At 39.1% G+C, this 17,432-nt stretch overlaps 1 protein-coding gene across 1 annotated transcript; it reads left to right on the forward strand.

Moving 5' to 3' along the window:
- Positions 1 to 11,135: 11,135 nt before the first annotated feature.
- Positions 11,136 to 17,270, forward strand: wfdc2 (WAP four-disulfide core domain 2). Its single transcript, XM_069527382.1, is given in 7 exon segments — positions 11,136 to 11,298; positions 11,720 to 11,857; positions 11,986 to 12,114; positions 16,019 to 16,052; positions 16,054 to 16,085; positions 16,289 to 16,426; positions 16,555 to 17,270. Coding segments are annotated over 7 exon segments (708 nt in total). The 5' UTR covers positions 11,136 to 11,195; the 3' UTR covers positions 16,689 to 17,270.
- The last annotated feature ends 162 nt before the right edge of the window (positions 17,271 to 17,432 follow it).

A 17,432-nucleotide genomic window follows, 5' to 3' on the forward strand; every position in this document is an offset into this window, starting at 1 on the left:
GACACAGAGGGTGAGTGTGTGCGCACCAAAGACTAACCAAATGACATAGAATGTCACTTTTAATTGTGATTTTATAGAAGAGCAAAGATTGAGAAGTAAGGTTAGGTTAAAATGCTTTTGGAAATAGTAGAAAATCTTTATTATAAGTATTTAGCATTAATGTTCCCATATTTCAAACCTTTTTATGATTATGTGCTTCATTTAAGTTTGTTTAATTTTCATCACAATGTAGTTGTACGTCTCTTCTCTCTCACCTCTTTTCTAATTAGCTGACTGCGGTGATAAAACTCACCCATCAATGCAAATGATTAATAAAATAAAATACAGAATTTGAGTGAATGTGCTTTTTTACTTTGTACCACAGAAGACAGAGAAAAGATTTAATAGTAAAGACACATAACACACAAAGTCATGTGACAATTCTGACAATGTGTATTAATTCTCTGTTAGTATATAATAATACTGTTTTATTTTAGATTCAAGCCAGTGCAGCACTTTGGACTTTGGCCCCAACCACATCTTTTTCATTTATTCCATAATAAAAGATATTACAGAAAATAGTCTCCTCCCTAAAAAAATCTGATGTGTCTGGTTTGGGTTCATTCCTGTTTTGCTTATGTTGATGTTTAAAAAAAAACACAGCTTATTCTCTCATTGTAAAGGCTAATCTGTAGGCATTCATTTGCTAGTGCCGTGATTGTGTTGACTCATTTATTTAAGTCTGACTAAATATTTTATTTTGGTGTTATGAAATGTAACAGGATTTGTGTTGGAGAAACCATTTACATGGCACACATTGGCCTGAACATACAGTGCAGGTTGTCAGTGTGTCAGTATCAGCTCAAAGAAGAGCACTAATGATGTGAAATAGGCCTGAAGGACACTTTGAGTTGTTGACATTCAACTGTAGGGAACTCTTTCAGTGCCCGTGTGGAGGGAAAAAAAACAGAGAAATGATTAAAGTGACAAAGGTTCTGTCTGCTCTTGTCTTTTTTTTCTGACTGGCAACTTCACAGAAAAGAGACTAATTGCGCGGGGGATGAAAGTGGCCACAATTATTTCCCTTTAATGGCACAGATGCATCCATTTCAAAGAGACTGTGCAACTTGAGATGAAGTTTCCTTGATTAAGCCTGAGAACGACGAGGATCTTTGTGCCTGCATGTTTACATTTGGGTGTTTGTGCATCGGTGATGATGCTGTTAAGAATAAAGACATTCAAACAACCCTAAAAAATTAAAAGCACTGCAAAGGGTGAAACAGGTCAAAGGTTTACATATCAGTTATCATTTCCTCCCTACTTCCTAGCTAAACTTGATCTAATCGCACCTTTTGAAGATCGAGAAAAAGTGATGTTTCAGTGCAGTCAACAGTCACAGGCTTGCTGAGGTGGCAACTTCAGCCTGTTAGAAGTTTTCCTGTCTGTAGGTGTGCGGTGAAGCCGGGGCTCTCGTTGTATTGAGGTAGAATATGACTCATAATCCTGGATGACTCATAATCATGGTGCCTTGTAGTCACACTGAGTTTCTCGATATACCCTTAATTTTCGTGCTGATGTAGGACAGGCACAGTGTTGAAAAGGCTGGAACTTCCTCTTTTTGTTCTACTTTTTTTACTTCTTCTTTTGGGGGGTGGAGGTTCTTAAACTGTGCTATGAGACCGGCTTATCTCTGAAAGGCTTGATATGAATAACTACAGAATGTAGCAGAGACTAGAAAGTCTGTTAAATATGCACTTAACTGCAACAAGAAATACACTCAGTGAAACTAGCTTAAAGGGATATGGTAGCTGTAGATATCACAGCAAATGATGCGCTGTGAACACAGCTCTCGCCTCAGGCCAACACGGTGACTAATGCATTTAGCTGTGATTAAACAGCCTATATATTTAATGTGAAAACTGGTCATGTTTTATCGAGTATCTAACTTGTTTTGGTGGAAATACGAGTTATATAAATTGGTATTCCAGCCACAAAATCTTTGCACGATCCCTTTAAAGTCTATTAACCCGTGCCATTATTGTGGGGATAAAAGATGCAGCACTAAACAACTGTTTCTGTGTTATTGTGGGGTAAGCTTATTCCATTGTTCGTCACAATCTAATCATAGAGCAGAACAAAAGGATGCCTGCTTTAAGAGGTTTGTACTCAGGAAAATGTATGGCCAGAAGACAACATACCATTAATGTGTGCTGCAGATACACACACACAAACACACATATACACATGAACGCTCGCATCACAATTTAAGTAAATGCAACTGCACATTGACTTTCATTGCACTTTTCAAATACCAGTGGGAAAATGCAATTTCTGGGTCATGGCACAGAGAAAGGAGCCGTAGAGAAATGCATTTAATACATTTAACTTTGCAGTATGGACACAAGCTCATACTGTGCTACTGTATAGACAGTATGATTCTCGATGATGTTGAAAAAATAACTATTAAATGGAGAGCCCTCTACTTAAGTGAATTATTAAAAACATGTGATCATCAGCGGTATGTGGCAGTGAAACATCCAGTAACAGTTTGCTTTTCTAGAAATGTGCACTGATGTTACAGAGCTTCAAACATGATCTGTGTGGAAACCTGGACAGGGTCATATTCCCATGTGCACCAACAGAAATGACATCTGATCTCGGTGTTGACACAGGACTCATTTATTGATGTTTGCTGGCAACATGTACAGGACGGACGCAGACAATGTTAACGCCATACTTGAAGGAGCTCATTCTGCCCTGTATTTTCAGGTCAGTGGCTTTCATCAGATGTAATGGGTGCACTGTAAATTATGAATGAAGAACCACTCTGTGGATGATGAGGATGATGCAGATTATTCGTCGTCGCTTCCTTCGGTGCCACTTCTCTGCGGAGGGATTTCACACCAAAAGGATGAGGGCTGTATTACTCAAAAGTGTAAAATTAAGGGGATTAGAGGCCACAGCCCGCGACTGCCATCACCATCTGGATTAGGGTCCGGATCAGGGGTTCCCAAACTTTTTCTTTTTTTTTTTCTTTTGCAGTTAGTGTTAATGTTAGTATCACAGCAACAATCATTCAAATTCAACTTTTATTTTAGTAGGATATTCTGGGAGATCAGGATGTTCTGGGAGTTCAAAATGAGAAACTGAGAGAGAGGCCAGTACTGTCAGAGGACTCATAGCAGAAATTGTTGAGCTGTATGTAAAGAACAGACAGTAAAGAAGGTGAAAAAGAAATAGAGTAATACTTGGCGGTTTTGTAAATCCTAAAAAAGAAAATGGCAGCAGATTTTGCAGCAAATAAAACAACAAAAAATACAAAACACACAATATCATATCACGAGACGTCATTGTTTAACACAAAAAATAACAAAAAAGGCAAAATACAATGGCAAGTGTTGGCAGGTCTGTGGATGTTAAAGTCCCCAGAAAAAAAAACCTCTTCAACACAATAAAAATCGAAGGGGCCCAGATCTGAGACAGTGTCCTGAAGATGATGAGGATGCCGAAGACGTGTAGGTGGATGAGCAGAAAACCACATGGGACACGATGATGTCAGACATGAAATGGTCAACCTCCATCCTCACTTCCTCCTGCTCGTCCTGACTGCCAGGGAGAGCGAGCGAGCTATTTAGCATCAGAATAAATGTTTACTTTTTGAAGCACCACCATGCCTGGGAGTTTGTGGGGCCCCGGGGCTAAACATTAGCGATGTGGCAGGGAAGAATGATCGCTGTTGATCGGGCAGAATGCCGGCAGCTGATGACTCTATCGAAGCAGATCAAGTAATAGATGATTAATTGAGACGCTGAATCAATGCGAGCTGCTTGCTTCGTCAGGGCCTCGCTGATCTTACAGCTTACTCACTTTTCACCATCCTTTCTCCTTTTTTAGCTTTATTCACCTTATTTGGACTCATTGGTCTACACTAGATCAATCATTTAATCACTAGCTCAATCTATGTACTCAGTAACTTAAAAAAAATAGCTTGTGTGTCAAGTTTCCGTGCAAATACTGGATTCAAAACATATCAGTGAGCTAGAGTCTGATCCCGCACCATTTTCCTCTCTGCTGTGTGATAGAGGTGTAGGAGGAGAGAGCGGGGAGGAGAGGAGAGGAAAGAGGGAGGGGCGCGGAGAGGAGAAATGAGGTTGAGCTCTGGTGAGGATGAATAGTGGAAAGAGGAAAGAGGAGGGTGGAGTAAAGAGAACAAGGAGGGGGGAGAAGGGTGCTGAGAGGGGTCTAACTCTGGCATAAAAGTAAATTCAAATGCATTATTCATGGCTCTCTGTGTCAAAATATCATTTACGTGTGCTGTGTTGACTCATGGCTCGTAAAATGAGAAGGACATGAAAAGAAAGAAAGGAGAGAGGAAATAAACAACTCAGGAGACTTTTTCTCTATTCTTGGCCCTGAAAATAAAAAAAGAAGCCCCGGTATGCCCTCCCTCAACTTATTAGGTATCAATTATTTATCATACTCTCTGTTTACTATTCTTTATCTGTGTAATAAACAGCCACCATGTGAAAGAAAGTCTCAAATGTGTCTTCAGAGTTTGCAGGTTTGAGAGGGACAGAAGGGGTTTCTGCAGAGAGATCTTAATGCACGAGAGTCCCGAGGTAAAAGACTCACTTCTCTTGTTATTGACCCTAAAAACCTATGACACACAATATGTGATTGTGACGATTTTCAACTCACCAAAATCTCCCTCAGCCACTGTCTTCAATTGTCTGCTTCAAATCTGGGCCAAGATAACCAGCTGTTTGCACGGTTTGTTTCCATTTTAATTTTGGGGGGATTTTCTGTATAATGAGCCACTGCCACTACTGTACTATCATCAAGCCTCCAGCTTCTCTGTTTGGGACTGCTCGCCTCACACAGTCCAGCTCATTGGCACCACAGCAGCTCCTACAGGTGCACGGCAGAACTGCCTTTTGCATCGGCTTCAATCTTTTTTTTCTAATTACAGTAATAGTGGTTTCAAAACTAGGGGTCGAGAACCACTCAACGGGTCGCAAGATAAATCTGAGGGGTCATGAGAAGATTAAAAAGATTTAGAAAAAACCTTTGTACTGCATGAAATGATATTCTTTTCTATTATCGGCTGTTCGATTGAATCTCAGCTTTTCTTGTGAAGTGTTAGATATTGTTACTGCTCCAGGCCTTTTAAAAGTTAGTCAGGTAAAACAGGGAAAGACACATATCATTTTGTGTTTGACTTGGGAATAACAAACAGACAAATACAGAGTAGATATCACTTCATTTTAAGGGGTCACAGAATGAAAAGGTTGTAAAAAGGTCTGTCTTCGGAGCTGGAATAATATTTTGTAGAGTCTGATGTGAATTCTAAGTCCAGGTTATCAACGAGATATTGTATAACTGCGCTAAATTGTGATTGCATATGTAAAGCGAATATTTATATATAGTTTTTGCTATTGCATGAAAATATAAATGAATGTAAGCGACTCAACATGAAGCAGTGTTCAGATGAAGGAATAAAACAAGTTGTATTTACTACACATAGATTCTACATGTTTGCTTCTTGCAGTGTCCTCAGTCTTCCTCTGCTTCACATTTGTATGCATGCATGCATGTGCGTGTATAGGCTACATATATATACATTTATATATATGTGTGTGTGTGTGTGTGTGTCTGGTGAGGCTGAGGGCACACATGACCTGCTCTACTTTTATTTTGATTTATAAGGCTGGTGGAGAGCATCATCACAGAATCGCTTCATCTTCTCTCCTTTATTACACCACATTTGTTTTCATTTTACTCCCAAGGCCTGGCTGAATACATTACAGATTTCCCATGGGGCCCCGGGGCCAGCTCCTCTGCCACGGGAGACAATGGGATGACGGGGAGGGATTTCTGAGCATGCTTCATCATTAGAGGCATTAGCATTATTTTGACTTCAAAACATTATCACAGGATTATCGTTATTCTGGTTATTAGCAGGATAAGTAGACGCATTTGTGGGAGCATCAGTCAAGCGTACGGGCCGGAGTAACAGAAGTCGTAATTGCTTGAGCCAGTAAGTCAAATTGGAGAAATTAAAAGTGCCATTTTATTCAAATCCACAATTTCTAATGTAAAAACAACAATAACGACTCAGTTTTACACCCAAACCTTTCCTCTCCTCTCTTCTCCTCTCTTCTCCTCTCCTTTCCTTTCCTTTCCTTCTCTTTCCTGATGTAGCTTCTACCTCAGATCCCATTTTGCTGATTTATATGAGACACCCACACACCCGTCTCCACCCCCACATCCTTCCACAGACCCTAACAGTCATGTGACTCTTTTTCTTTGCCTGGGGGGTAAAAAGTGGGACACAAAATATGATTCAGTCCCCGGATGATACCTAAGAGTAGAGCATTATGGTGGAGATAATATGGCAATTGGGTTTAGCATATAGAGGTCAATGGCAGGTTAATGCAAAATGTAATACGTGATTGACTAGGAAACCTGGTGGGGGAGGGGCCTTGGGGTCAGGGGGCGGCGTCGAGACTTGTTTTGGGTCAGTCTGGAAACAATATGAGCACGAGGAAGAGAATTATGTCCATTTATCATGTTTGTCATATGACTTTGGCCTGAAAGGCTTTGGTTATATCTGCAAAGGAATCTAGTGCAATTGCATCCAAAACACTGTATCCTGTTTTATAAAGGGAATCAAGTTTTAAACATTTATTTAATATTTGTAAAATAACAATATCTCATCTCCTCAAAAGAGTAATTGTGCTTTAATGTTTGCTGTTAGGTCTTAAAGACGTGTGAGGGGTAGATAGGGAATTTTACAGAGTGTCAGCCATATTTTTCCTTTCTGTGGTTCCTTTATGCAAGCATATCAATTTGTTATATTGTACATGATAGAAAAGCTACTGGGAGGCCATAGAAATGTGCAGATTACCTCATTTTTAACTCTTAAAGATCCCTCACAACTCCAGCCCTATAACAGTCCCTGCTAATGTTCACTTACAGTCACACTGGGCCATCTTTTCTCCACTTCATTCACGTGTTCAACATTCACAGCCGCCACTGAAACTGATAGCATCTACATCATTTCAAGGACATACAATAACAGCCACTATGGCCGAGCCTTGGTACATGAATACATAGAGGAAAGGTTTCCAGCAACATTGCTCCATGATTGAATTCCCAAGGACAAGAGGAAGAAAAAAAGGCGAAACATTGGGGGCTTGGAAAGAGAAGGTGAGGGAGCAGGAACAAGGTGTTTCTACAGTTTGGAGCGGTGAGAATGAAACATAAAAATACCAAATGACAAAAACACTGCAGCCTTGTTTATGTGCACATGAGTTCTGAGCATACATGTACATGCAAACACAGGCAACACACACCCATTGTAAGTGTCAGATATGTCAGTGTATGAAAGTAAATGAGGAAAAACAATATATCTCAGATGTTGAAAAGCCCAGAGCTACTGAGCCCGCTATAAGAATTGTGGGTGGACATGTAAATTGCATGGCCTTTCTGTTCCTTTGGGTAAAATTACTCCTCACTGCTCATCGCCCCCTGTATAATAACCTCCTGGATTCTGTCTGCTTAAGGGTTTGGGGGATACCTGTCAATCAAATCAAACCCAACAGAATACATTTGCATAGTTAGACTGCGCTGCAACATCTGAGAGACCCTGACAGACAAGAAATGTATTTGACATCATCAGATTTCACTATATTGATCAAATTCCACATATATAATTTGTTCAGTTATAATAATGCTTTGTTATAAAACTTATTTTACATGAATACCTAATACTAAAGAAACCCATGGGCTGCTGAGATCTGTAAGGGAAGACCCCCACCTAGAGGTTGTGAGTGACACTGCACCCCAAGCAGATATGTTCTCATACTGACCTACAGTGTGCAGACATTATTTTTGAAGTACATGGTTACAGCTGGCATGAAGGAACAACCACACTGACGGTCACATACAAAAAACATTTATATATATTTTGAGTTCAGAACAAACCACATGATTACTGTGTGGGCCTCACTTATTCTTCCTCCCATCGACTCAGAGCTTCTCTCTCCAGAATCCTCCTTCACTATGTGTCTCACTGCAGCCTGTTCATCTGAATGATCACTTCAGATTATAACAATATAATATGTTATATATATATACATGTATACACTGATTGAGACCAAACAAATAAAACATTAATGCAATGCAATGCATGAATCTGTGTTATAGATAACATGTACAAGGGTTTATAACACACTATAATGTGGTTTTAAGCAAGTATAAGTGTTTGTTAACATGTGTAGGCTGATGTATCTAGACAGATAGTCACAATATAGTGAGACACTGTTGTTGATACACAAAATGGGACAAGTCATGTTTAATTTAAAATATTGTACAATAATCAGCACTTAGAATGTTTTTAAAGTGACTTATAACTTCATTATAGTGATTTACTTTTGTGAAATATCTGAATACTTTCATTAATAATAAACTTTTATATTCTTTTACATGGGGCAATTGGTAGTAGGATGGCACCTAGTAGAGTACAAACCTCTGCCAAGTTCAAGCATGCTGCATCAAATTTCACACAGTCATTGATATATGTAAATGAAATATTCAATGTAAAAGAAAGTGAAAAGAAATCCAGGATACACCCCCTGATACGGATCCACACCAAAATTGAATGGGATCTTTCCTGACCCATAAAGTATCCTACCACCATGTTTTGTGCAGATCCATTCTTTTGTTTCTATGTAATCTTGCCTTCAAATAAACAAACCCACCAACAAACGAATGTATAAGGGGTGAAAACATAACCTCCTGGGTGGGGCTGAAGAGAATCAGATATAGAGTTTCTGTTGTCATTAATCAGAATAAACTGCAGACCTCATTGTAAACAGTTTTCAATGGAAGTACTTTTTTCCTGAAGACATAGCTGTTATGAAAACTGAGCGACCTGTTCTTGAATTGTTTTGAGCTGGTCCACTGTTACACAGCACTGCAGACTGGCACCACCTTATCAGTATCGAGGGAGTGAATCAGATACACAGTCCAGTCTCAACAGAGGGAGCCTGGCCACACTGAAATCTAATACATGCAAACCTGCACGCTGTCTCATGCAGAAGCCAAATGTAATTGTGCCGACTATCTCATTAATGTGCCCATATCCCTGCGATCACGTCTCGTGGATGCAGTGTTGTTGTCTGCTCAGGTTCATAAGGACGGATGTCAGGTTTTTATCTACAGAGAGAGAAAGGAAAAGACAGAGGGGCAACAAACGGACATATAACTTCTTATCAGAGTCGGACACAGACAGGGAGTGAAAACATATTTGAGTGCAGACACCAGCAGCACATCATGTTGCTTTATAGTCAAAGGAGTAGTGTTTAAGACTGTCCTTTAAATATATATATATATATATATATATATATATGAAAGTATATATATATATATAAAAATACATTTATCATATAAACACCACAAGTGCACAAAGACTAATGAAATATATCCATGATAAGACCTGATCAATTACAGATGTTGTAGAATTATACTTTACTGATGACTGTAAAAATATACAAGTTTAGTAAACGTAACCGTAGTAATAATGTTTCATTCATAATCATTTAGAGCATTTAAATTAGAATTTAACTTTTGTATTTTCATGTGTAACCCTTTAGTTGCTGCTGCACGTCCCCTTGCCTATAGGAGTTAATTGGTTCCTCGCTGCCATTGTTTCATGCAGGGCTGGTATGAGTCTAAGATGGTGGAGAGAGTCCGTTTATCTTTTACTGTGTTGGGTGTTAAATGAAGACAGGAGACAAATAAACGCTATATTTTTTAGAGAGGTTGTAGTCTGCTTATTACCCACAGTCCAGAAGAGACACGCTGTGTGTGTGTTGCACAAACATGAAAAACATTACTTGATAACTACCTTTGAAATATTGTACATTTTATTTTATTTTGTAATTATAATCTTATTTGTCTGTCTTATCTGGGCGCCACAGAAGCAACAATGGAAAACTGTGTGAAACATCCCTGGCTCACTTCACTCTGAGGCCCAAACAACCCACATACTGGTTATTTATGAGACTTTCAAATTGACCCTGACACTTAAAAAGCCACAGTAACATTGGATTCTATTTACTAATAACTTATGACTCATATACAGCCACTGTGTAAAAGGTCTCATTCAAACCTATACCACCTTACACATGACATCCATAATATTTGATTTAATGACATGAAAGTACAGATAATATCAGTCTGATTGAAGTGGTTGATGACACAGTTACCTGGTTGATTGACTGCAGCCAAAAACAAATGATTAATGCACAGTATGGAAAAGAGCGGTTCTGTTGTGCCACCTAAACCTAAACCACCCCTCATGGCACAGCTTACATGTAAGACTGGAAAAGGCCAACAGATGGCGATGCAGGGAGAGATTTTAATAACATAAAAAATAATAACAAACCATTTTTACAAATGAAAGCAAAGTAGCACAACATAAAATGAAATGGGAGAAAAGTTTGCTCTGATGGATGTTTTTTTTTTTCAGTTTCAAGATGTACTGATGTACTGCAAATTATTAGTATTATTGAACATATTCCATAAAAATGTATTTCGATCAAATTGTTGTATGTATCATGTATATTGTATGTCTGTATGAAACTTGTAATAAGTAAAACAACATAAATGAAGCGGCTGCTAATTTTGTGCAAATATGTTCATTGTAGCAGCAGAAATTTAAGATATGTGAAGAATATTAATAACGACACAGAATTAAGGTCTAGAAAATGATCCAGATGTAATTTATCATTCATAATAAGGTAGAATGTGTTCACAAACATTGACATCCTTTTTACGTGATCTCTGAAAAGTGTCCTCAAGCCTTAAATTGTATTTTATTTTATTTATGTTATAGTTGTGTTGCATTCAGTCAACCAGAGTTTCACTTTTCTGTAACTAAATTTTGAGTTTCAGTACAAGAAAACTCGAAATAGCTCCTTCTATTTGGGCTGCGAATAGAAGTTTCAACAGCACTGCACTGTGATGATGAACACAATGACTGAAAAATGAATAACCATCCCCTGCTGTCACATCATGAGGATGTAACTCAACAGGCACCAGGACCCAGCATCCTGCGACTGAGCTGCCCAGCCTGCAGGTTGTGTACTGGGTTATTAGTGCACACTCACACACACACAGAAGTACATTCTTGTGTGCACCAAGTTGACAACATGGGGAAACACTGGCCTGCAGTTTGTGCATTGATTTTAGCTCTCGGTGCATATGTGCACTTTGACACAGCTTTTGCTGCAGAGACTGAATGCAAAACAACAGGTAAGTTTGTTTCTGACTCAACTCTATATGTTTAAATGTGTTTTTAATGTGTGACCTAACAGTGTACTATGAAAAGTTCCCACACAGCTTCGTGTATGTTTCTACTGTTGATCTTGTTCTCCTTCTCTGCTTCATCACTTCAGCAGTTAACTGCTCATGACTGTCCCATCACACAAGGGCTGTGTGTGATGGAGACCATCCTGCAGACCACAAATGCTGTGTCTGACTGTGGAGCCGTCTGTGTTCCTCAGTACGATCCACAAAGCTAAACTCCATTGTCAGTTGTTAAAACCTGCTCAGTGACTGAACTGTCATGGAAATCAAAGCTTGGAGAGTCCACAGAGCAGCAGAGTGTCCCTCCAAATCAAAAGCCATGATGTTCCAGACTGTTTGTATATTTTTCACTTCTTTTCCCCTCCAGCAAGGCCAGGAATTTGTCCTCGCAGGAACTGGGGCGCAGGGCTGTGTGCTGAGTTTTGCTCCAGTGACAGTGACTGCCCCAACAATGAGAAATGCTGCTCCAATGGATGTGGACATGAGTGCATTGCACCCTACAAAGGTTAGATATGAACAAAGTGGCAGGGAAATCCCAGGAAATAGGGCTTCGTGTGGCATTCGTGTGATCAGATGAATATGTTGACATTTGAACACAGTGACATAGTGTGTCTGTGTCTTTTGCCCTGTCAGTGAAGCCAGGTCGCTGCGCCTTACCCCAGGGAACCTCCATGTGTGCTGAGTACTGCTATCATGATGGTCAGTGTCCGGGAGAGCAGAAGTGCTGCAGAACAACGTGCGGCCACGCCTGCAGCGAGCCCTGCTGAGTGGACTGCCTCTGACTCAACTGCATGTGTGCACTTGTTTGGTTAATTTCATGCAACCACACAGAAAAATGCATAATGTTTCTACCTTTTTCATTGCTATTACTTTTTGGTCAAATATCTGAGCACCACTTTGAAGTGGTGTCATTCTTTGGGTTGGGAAAGTAATGTGCTTGACTCGTTAAGGTTTTTTTTACTGCACCCGTACTTGAAGTAAACACAAATACCAGAAAGATTTTGTTAATACTTTCTTCATTAAGTAATCTAATCTACACTTGGAAAATCAAAGAATATAAATCTCATACATATAATTTCCTTTTCTTTACTAGAAAGTGATCAGTGGGTCTTTTGTGCCTCTTAAAGTCTTCAAGTGACCTGCAGAGTATTTGTATATTAACTTGATCAGTTTACAACTTCTTAATCGTTTATTAACGTCAATAATATTTTGGTAGATTTCTGTACGGTTGGAATCACTGTATATCTTCTGAATGGATAAAACAACAGTTATTTTGTATCTCTTCCTCGTGGAGTTATGAGACATATTTCTTTGTATTCCAGAAGATAAACATGTTCCCAGAACACAGAAAAGTGTCGTGCATTTATCACCTTGCTGTTTACAGGTCTCGTGTTTCACGTGTCTGTTTTATGGGTATTATTTTACGCCAGAGCTTAGCTGCAATAACAAATGATGAAATATGCCAAGAACAAAAGGCTCTTACTGGCAGAAAACAAGAGGTGGCCAAGAACTTCTAGTGGCCAGTTCACACTGCTGTACCCTAATCTCCACACCTTAAATAGATGTTTGTATATACAGCCACTTTATACTTTATAAAGTGGGACTAAAGAAGCATACTTGTCTGAAATCATTTGTGCTAAATAAGGTGAAGGATATGTCAGAGAATCGTGAAGGCATGTGTTCCCCTCCTCACGTCTACCGACTTGTTTGGAGAGAAAACATAGTTTGCAGCAGACCAGATATGAACATCACTTATGTGGAATGCTGCTTTTTTCCTTTGTTTTTGTTCCATGCCGTTGCCAAACGTGCTGGGGTGAGAAACGCTGACCGACCAAATACAGAGACGACAGTGTTTGTTCTCTCGGGGTCTGCCAGAAGTGGGGCTGAGTTTGTTTACACAAAAAATGTGGGCACTCAGTGGGAAGTAATGTGGCTCCGGTGCAGTTTGAAACATTAACGTACCTTCTCACACAGCTGGTCATTTGAATGAAAATGTCCCAAAATGTAGTTTGTCAGTTTATTAAAAGGTGATAAATGTGTGTGAGTTTTGACGCACACATACGCAAACAGTGTGGCTTCACACATTCAACGCACTTCAGACCTTTAGACACACAAACATGAGTTGTATGTCAAGCATTAATTGCTTGTCTACCACAAGATACAATTAAACTGCATTTTACTGATGAGGGAAAATGTTACAAACTTAAGGCAATTCTTTTTATTGACCTGCAGACAATTGCATTTAACATTCCAGCATGCTTTCAAGAATTAGTGCAAATTAAATGGTTTAATAAAAGGGTTGTTCCTACTTGCAAGCAAATAAAGTGGTTGCTCAGCGACAACGTTTCAGGGGCCACGTGTTGTTTTATGATTAAAAGTATTACACAACTTGTGTCAAATAAAACGAACCCACCAGGAACCCAAAGTGAGGACTTTACTGCTGTGTTTAGTTTGCTTGGCAGTGGAAACTGGAAACAGAATTTCTGTCATTTGATCTCCTGTCATACCTGAGCTTTGACAAGATGTAACATTCTGACTGGATCAGTGTATTTTCTCTTTCCTTACAGCGAGATGGGAAACAAGAGGTCAGGATGGCAGAATGAGACCAACAGTGTTTTTTTCTATCTCTACTCAGAGATTTAAATAGTGCATATATATATATATATATAAATACATTTATCATATAAACACCACACGTGCACAAAGACTAATGAAATATATCCATGATAAGACCTGATCAATTACAGATGTTGTAGAATTATACTTTACTGATGACTGTCATAATCATTTAGAGCATTTAAATTAGAATTTAACTTTTGTATTTTCATGTGTAACATTTTAGTTGCTGCTGCATGTCCCCTTGCCTATTGGAGTTAATTGGTTCCTCGCTGCCATTGTTTCATGCAGGGCTGGTATGAGTCTAAGATGGTGGAGAGAGTCCGTTTATCTTTTACTGTGTTGGTGTTAGTTAAATGAAGACAGGAGACAAATAAACGCCATATTTTTTAGAGAGGTTGTAGTCTGCTTATTACCCACAGTCCAGAAGAGACACGCTGTGTGTGTGTTGCACAAACATGAAAAACAAAAACATTACTTGATAACTACCTTTGAAATATTGTACATTTTATTTTATTTTGTAATTATAATCTTATTTGTCTGTCTTATCTGGGCGCCACAGAAGCAACAATGGAAAACTGTGTGAAACATCCCTGGCTCACTTCACTCTGAGGCCCAAACAACCCACATACTGGTTATTTATGAGACTTTCAAATTGACCCTGACTCTTAAAAAGCCACAGTAACATTGGATTCTATTTACTAATAACTTATGACTCATATACAGCCACTGTGTAAAAGCTCTCATTCAAACCTATACCACCTTACACATGACATCCATAATATTTGATTTAATGACATGAAAGTACAGATAATATCAGTCTGATTGAAGTGGTTGATGACACAGTTACCTGGTTGATTGACTGCAGCCAAAAACAAATGATTAATGCACAGTATGGAAAAGAGCGGTTCTGTTGTGCCACCTAAACCTAAACCACCCCTCATGGCACAGCTTACATGTAAGACTGGAAAAGGCCAACAGATGGCGATGCAGGGAGAGATTTTAATAACATAAAAAATAATAACAAACCATTTTTACAAATGAAAGCAAAGTAGCACAACATAAAATGAAATGGGAGAAAAGTTTGCTCTGATGGATGTTATTTTTTTTTCAGTTTCAAGATGTACTGATGTACTGCAAATTATTAGTATTGTTGAACATATTCCATAAAAATGTATTTCGATCAAATTGTTGTATGTATCATGTATATTGTATGTCTGTATGAAACTTGTAATGAGTAAAACAACATAAATGAAGCGGCTGCTAATTTTGTGCAAATATGTTCATTGTAGCAGCAGAAATTTAAGATATGTGAAGAATATTAATAACGACACAGAATTAAGGTCTAGAAAATGATCCAGATGTAATTTATCATTCATAATAAGGTAGAATGTGTTCACAAACATTGACATCCTTTTTACGTGATCTCTGAAAAGTGTCCTCAAGCCTTAAATTGTATTTTATTTTATTTATGTTATAGTTGTGTTGCATTCAGTCAACCAGAGTTTCACTTTTCTGTAACTAAATTTTGAGTTTCAGTACAAGAAAACTCTAAATAGCTACTTCTATTTGGGCTGCGAATAGAAGTTTCAACAGCACTGCACTGTGATGATGAACACAATGACTGAAAAATGAATAACCATCCCCTGCTGTCACATCATGAGGATGTAACTCAACAGGCACCAGGACCCAGCATCCTGCGACTGAGCTGCCCAGCCTGCAGGTTGTGTACTGGGTTATTAGTGCACACTCACACACACACAGAAGTACATTCTTGTGTGCACCAAGTTGACAACATGGGGAAACACTGGCCTGCAGTTTGTGCATTGATTTTAGCTCTCGGTGCATATGTGCACTTTGACACAGCTTTTGCTGCAGAGACTGAATGCAAAACAACAGGTAAGTTTGTTTCTGACTCAACTCTATATGTTTAAATGTGTTTTTAATGTGTGACCTAACAGTGTACTATGAAAAGTTCCCACACAGCTTCGTGTATGTTTCTACTGTTGATCTTGTTCTCCTTCTCTGCTTCATCACTTCAGCAGTTAACTGCTCATGACTGTCCCATCACACAAGGGCTGTGTGTGATGGAGACCGTCCTGCAGACCACAAATGCTGTGTCTGACTGTGGAGCCGTCTGTGTTCCTCAGTACGATCCACAAAGCTAAACTCCATTGTCAGTTGTTAAAACCTGCTCAGTGACTGAACTGTCATGGAAATCAAAGCTTGGAGAGTCCACAGAGCAGCAGAGTGTCCCTCCAAATCAAAAGCCATGATGTTCCAGACTGTTTGTATATTTTTCACTTCTTTTCCCCTCCAGCAAGGCCAGGAATTTGTCCTCGCAGGAACTCGGTCGTAGGGCTGTGTGCTGAGTTTTGCTCCAGTGACATTGACTGCCCCAACAATGAGAAATGCTGCTCCAATGGATGTGGACATGAGTGCATTGCACCCTACAAAGGTTAGATATGAACAAAGTGGCAGGGAAATCCCAGGAAATAGGGCTTGGTGTGGCATTCGTGTGATCAGATGAATATGTTGACATTTGAACACAGTGACATAGTGTGTCTGTGTCTTTTGCCCTGTCAGTGAAGCCAGGTCGCTGCGCCTTACCCCAGGGAACCTCCATGTGTGCTGAGTACTGCTATCATGATGGTCAGTGTCCGGGAGAGCAGAAGTGCTGCAGAACAACGTGCGGCCACGCCTGCAGCGAGCCCTGCTGAGTGGACTGCCTCTGACTCAACTGCATGTGTGCACTTGTTTGGTTAATTTCATGCAACCACACAGAAAAATGCATAATGTTTCTACCTTTTTCATTGCTATTACTTTTTGGTCAAATATCTGAGCACCACTTTGAAGTGGTGTCATTCTTTGGGTTGGGAAAGTAATGTGCTTGACTCGGGTTTTTTTTACTGCACCCGTACTTGAAGTAAACACAAAATACCAGAAAGATTTTGTTAATACTTTCTTCATTAAGTAATCTAATCTACACTTGGAAAATCAAAGAATATAAATCTCATACATATAATTTCCTTTTCTTTACTAGAAAGTGATCAGTGGGTCTTTTGTGCCTCTTAAAGTCTTCAAGTGACCTGCAGACTATTTGTATATTAACTTGATCAGTTTACAACTTCTTAATCGTTTATTAACGTCAATAATATTTTGGTAGATTTCTGTACGGTTGGAATCACTGTATATCTTCTGAATGGATAAAACAACAGTTATTTTGTATCTCTTCCTCGTGGAGTTATGAGACATATTTCTTTGTATTCCAGAAGATAAACATGTTCCCAGAACACAGAAAAGTGTCGTGCATTTATCACCTTGCTGTTTACAGGTCTCGTGTTTCACGTGTCTGTTTTATGGGTATTATTTTACACCAGAGCTTAGCTGCAATAACAAATGATGAAATATGCCAAGAACAAAAGGCTCTTACTGGCAGAAAACAAGAGGTGGCCAAGAACTTC

Source organism: Paralichthys olivaceus, chromosome 6 (assembly GCF_024713975.1).
Source record: "Paralichthys olivaceus isolate ysfri-2021 chromosome 6, ASM2471397v2, whole genome shotgun sequence".
Taxonomy (NCBI): Eukaryota; Metazoa; Chordata; class Actinopteri; order Pleuronectiformes; family Paralichthyidae; genus Paralichthys; species Paralichthys olivaceus.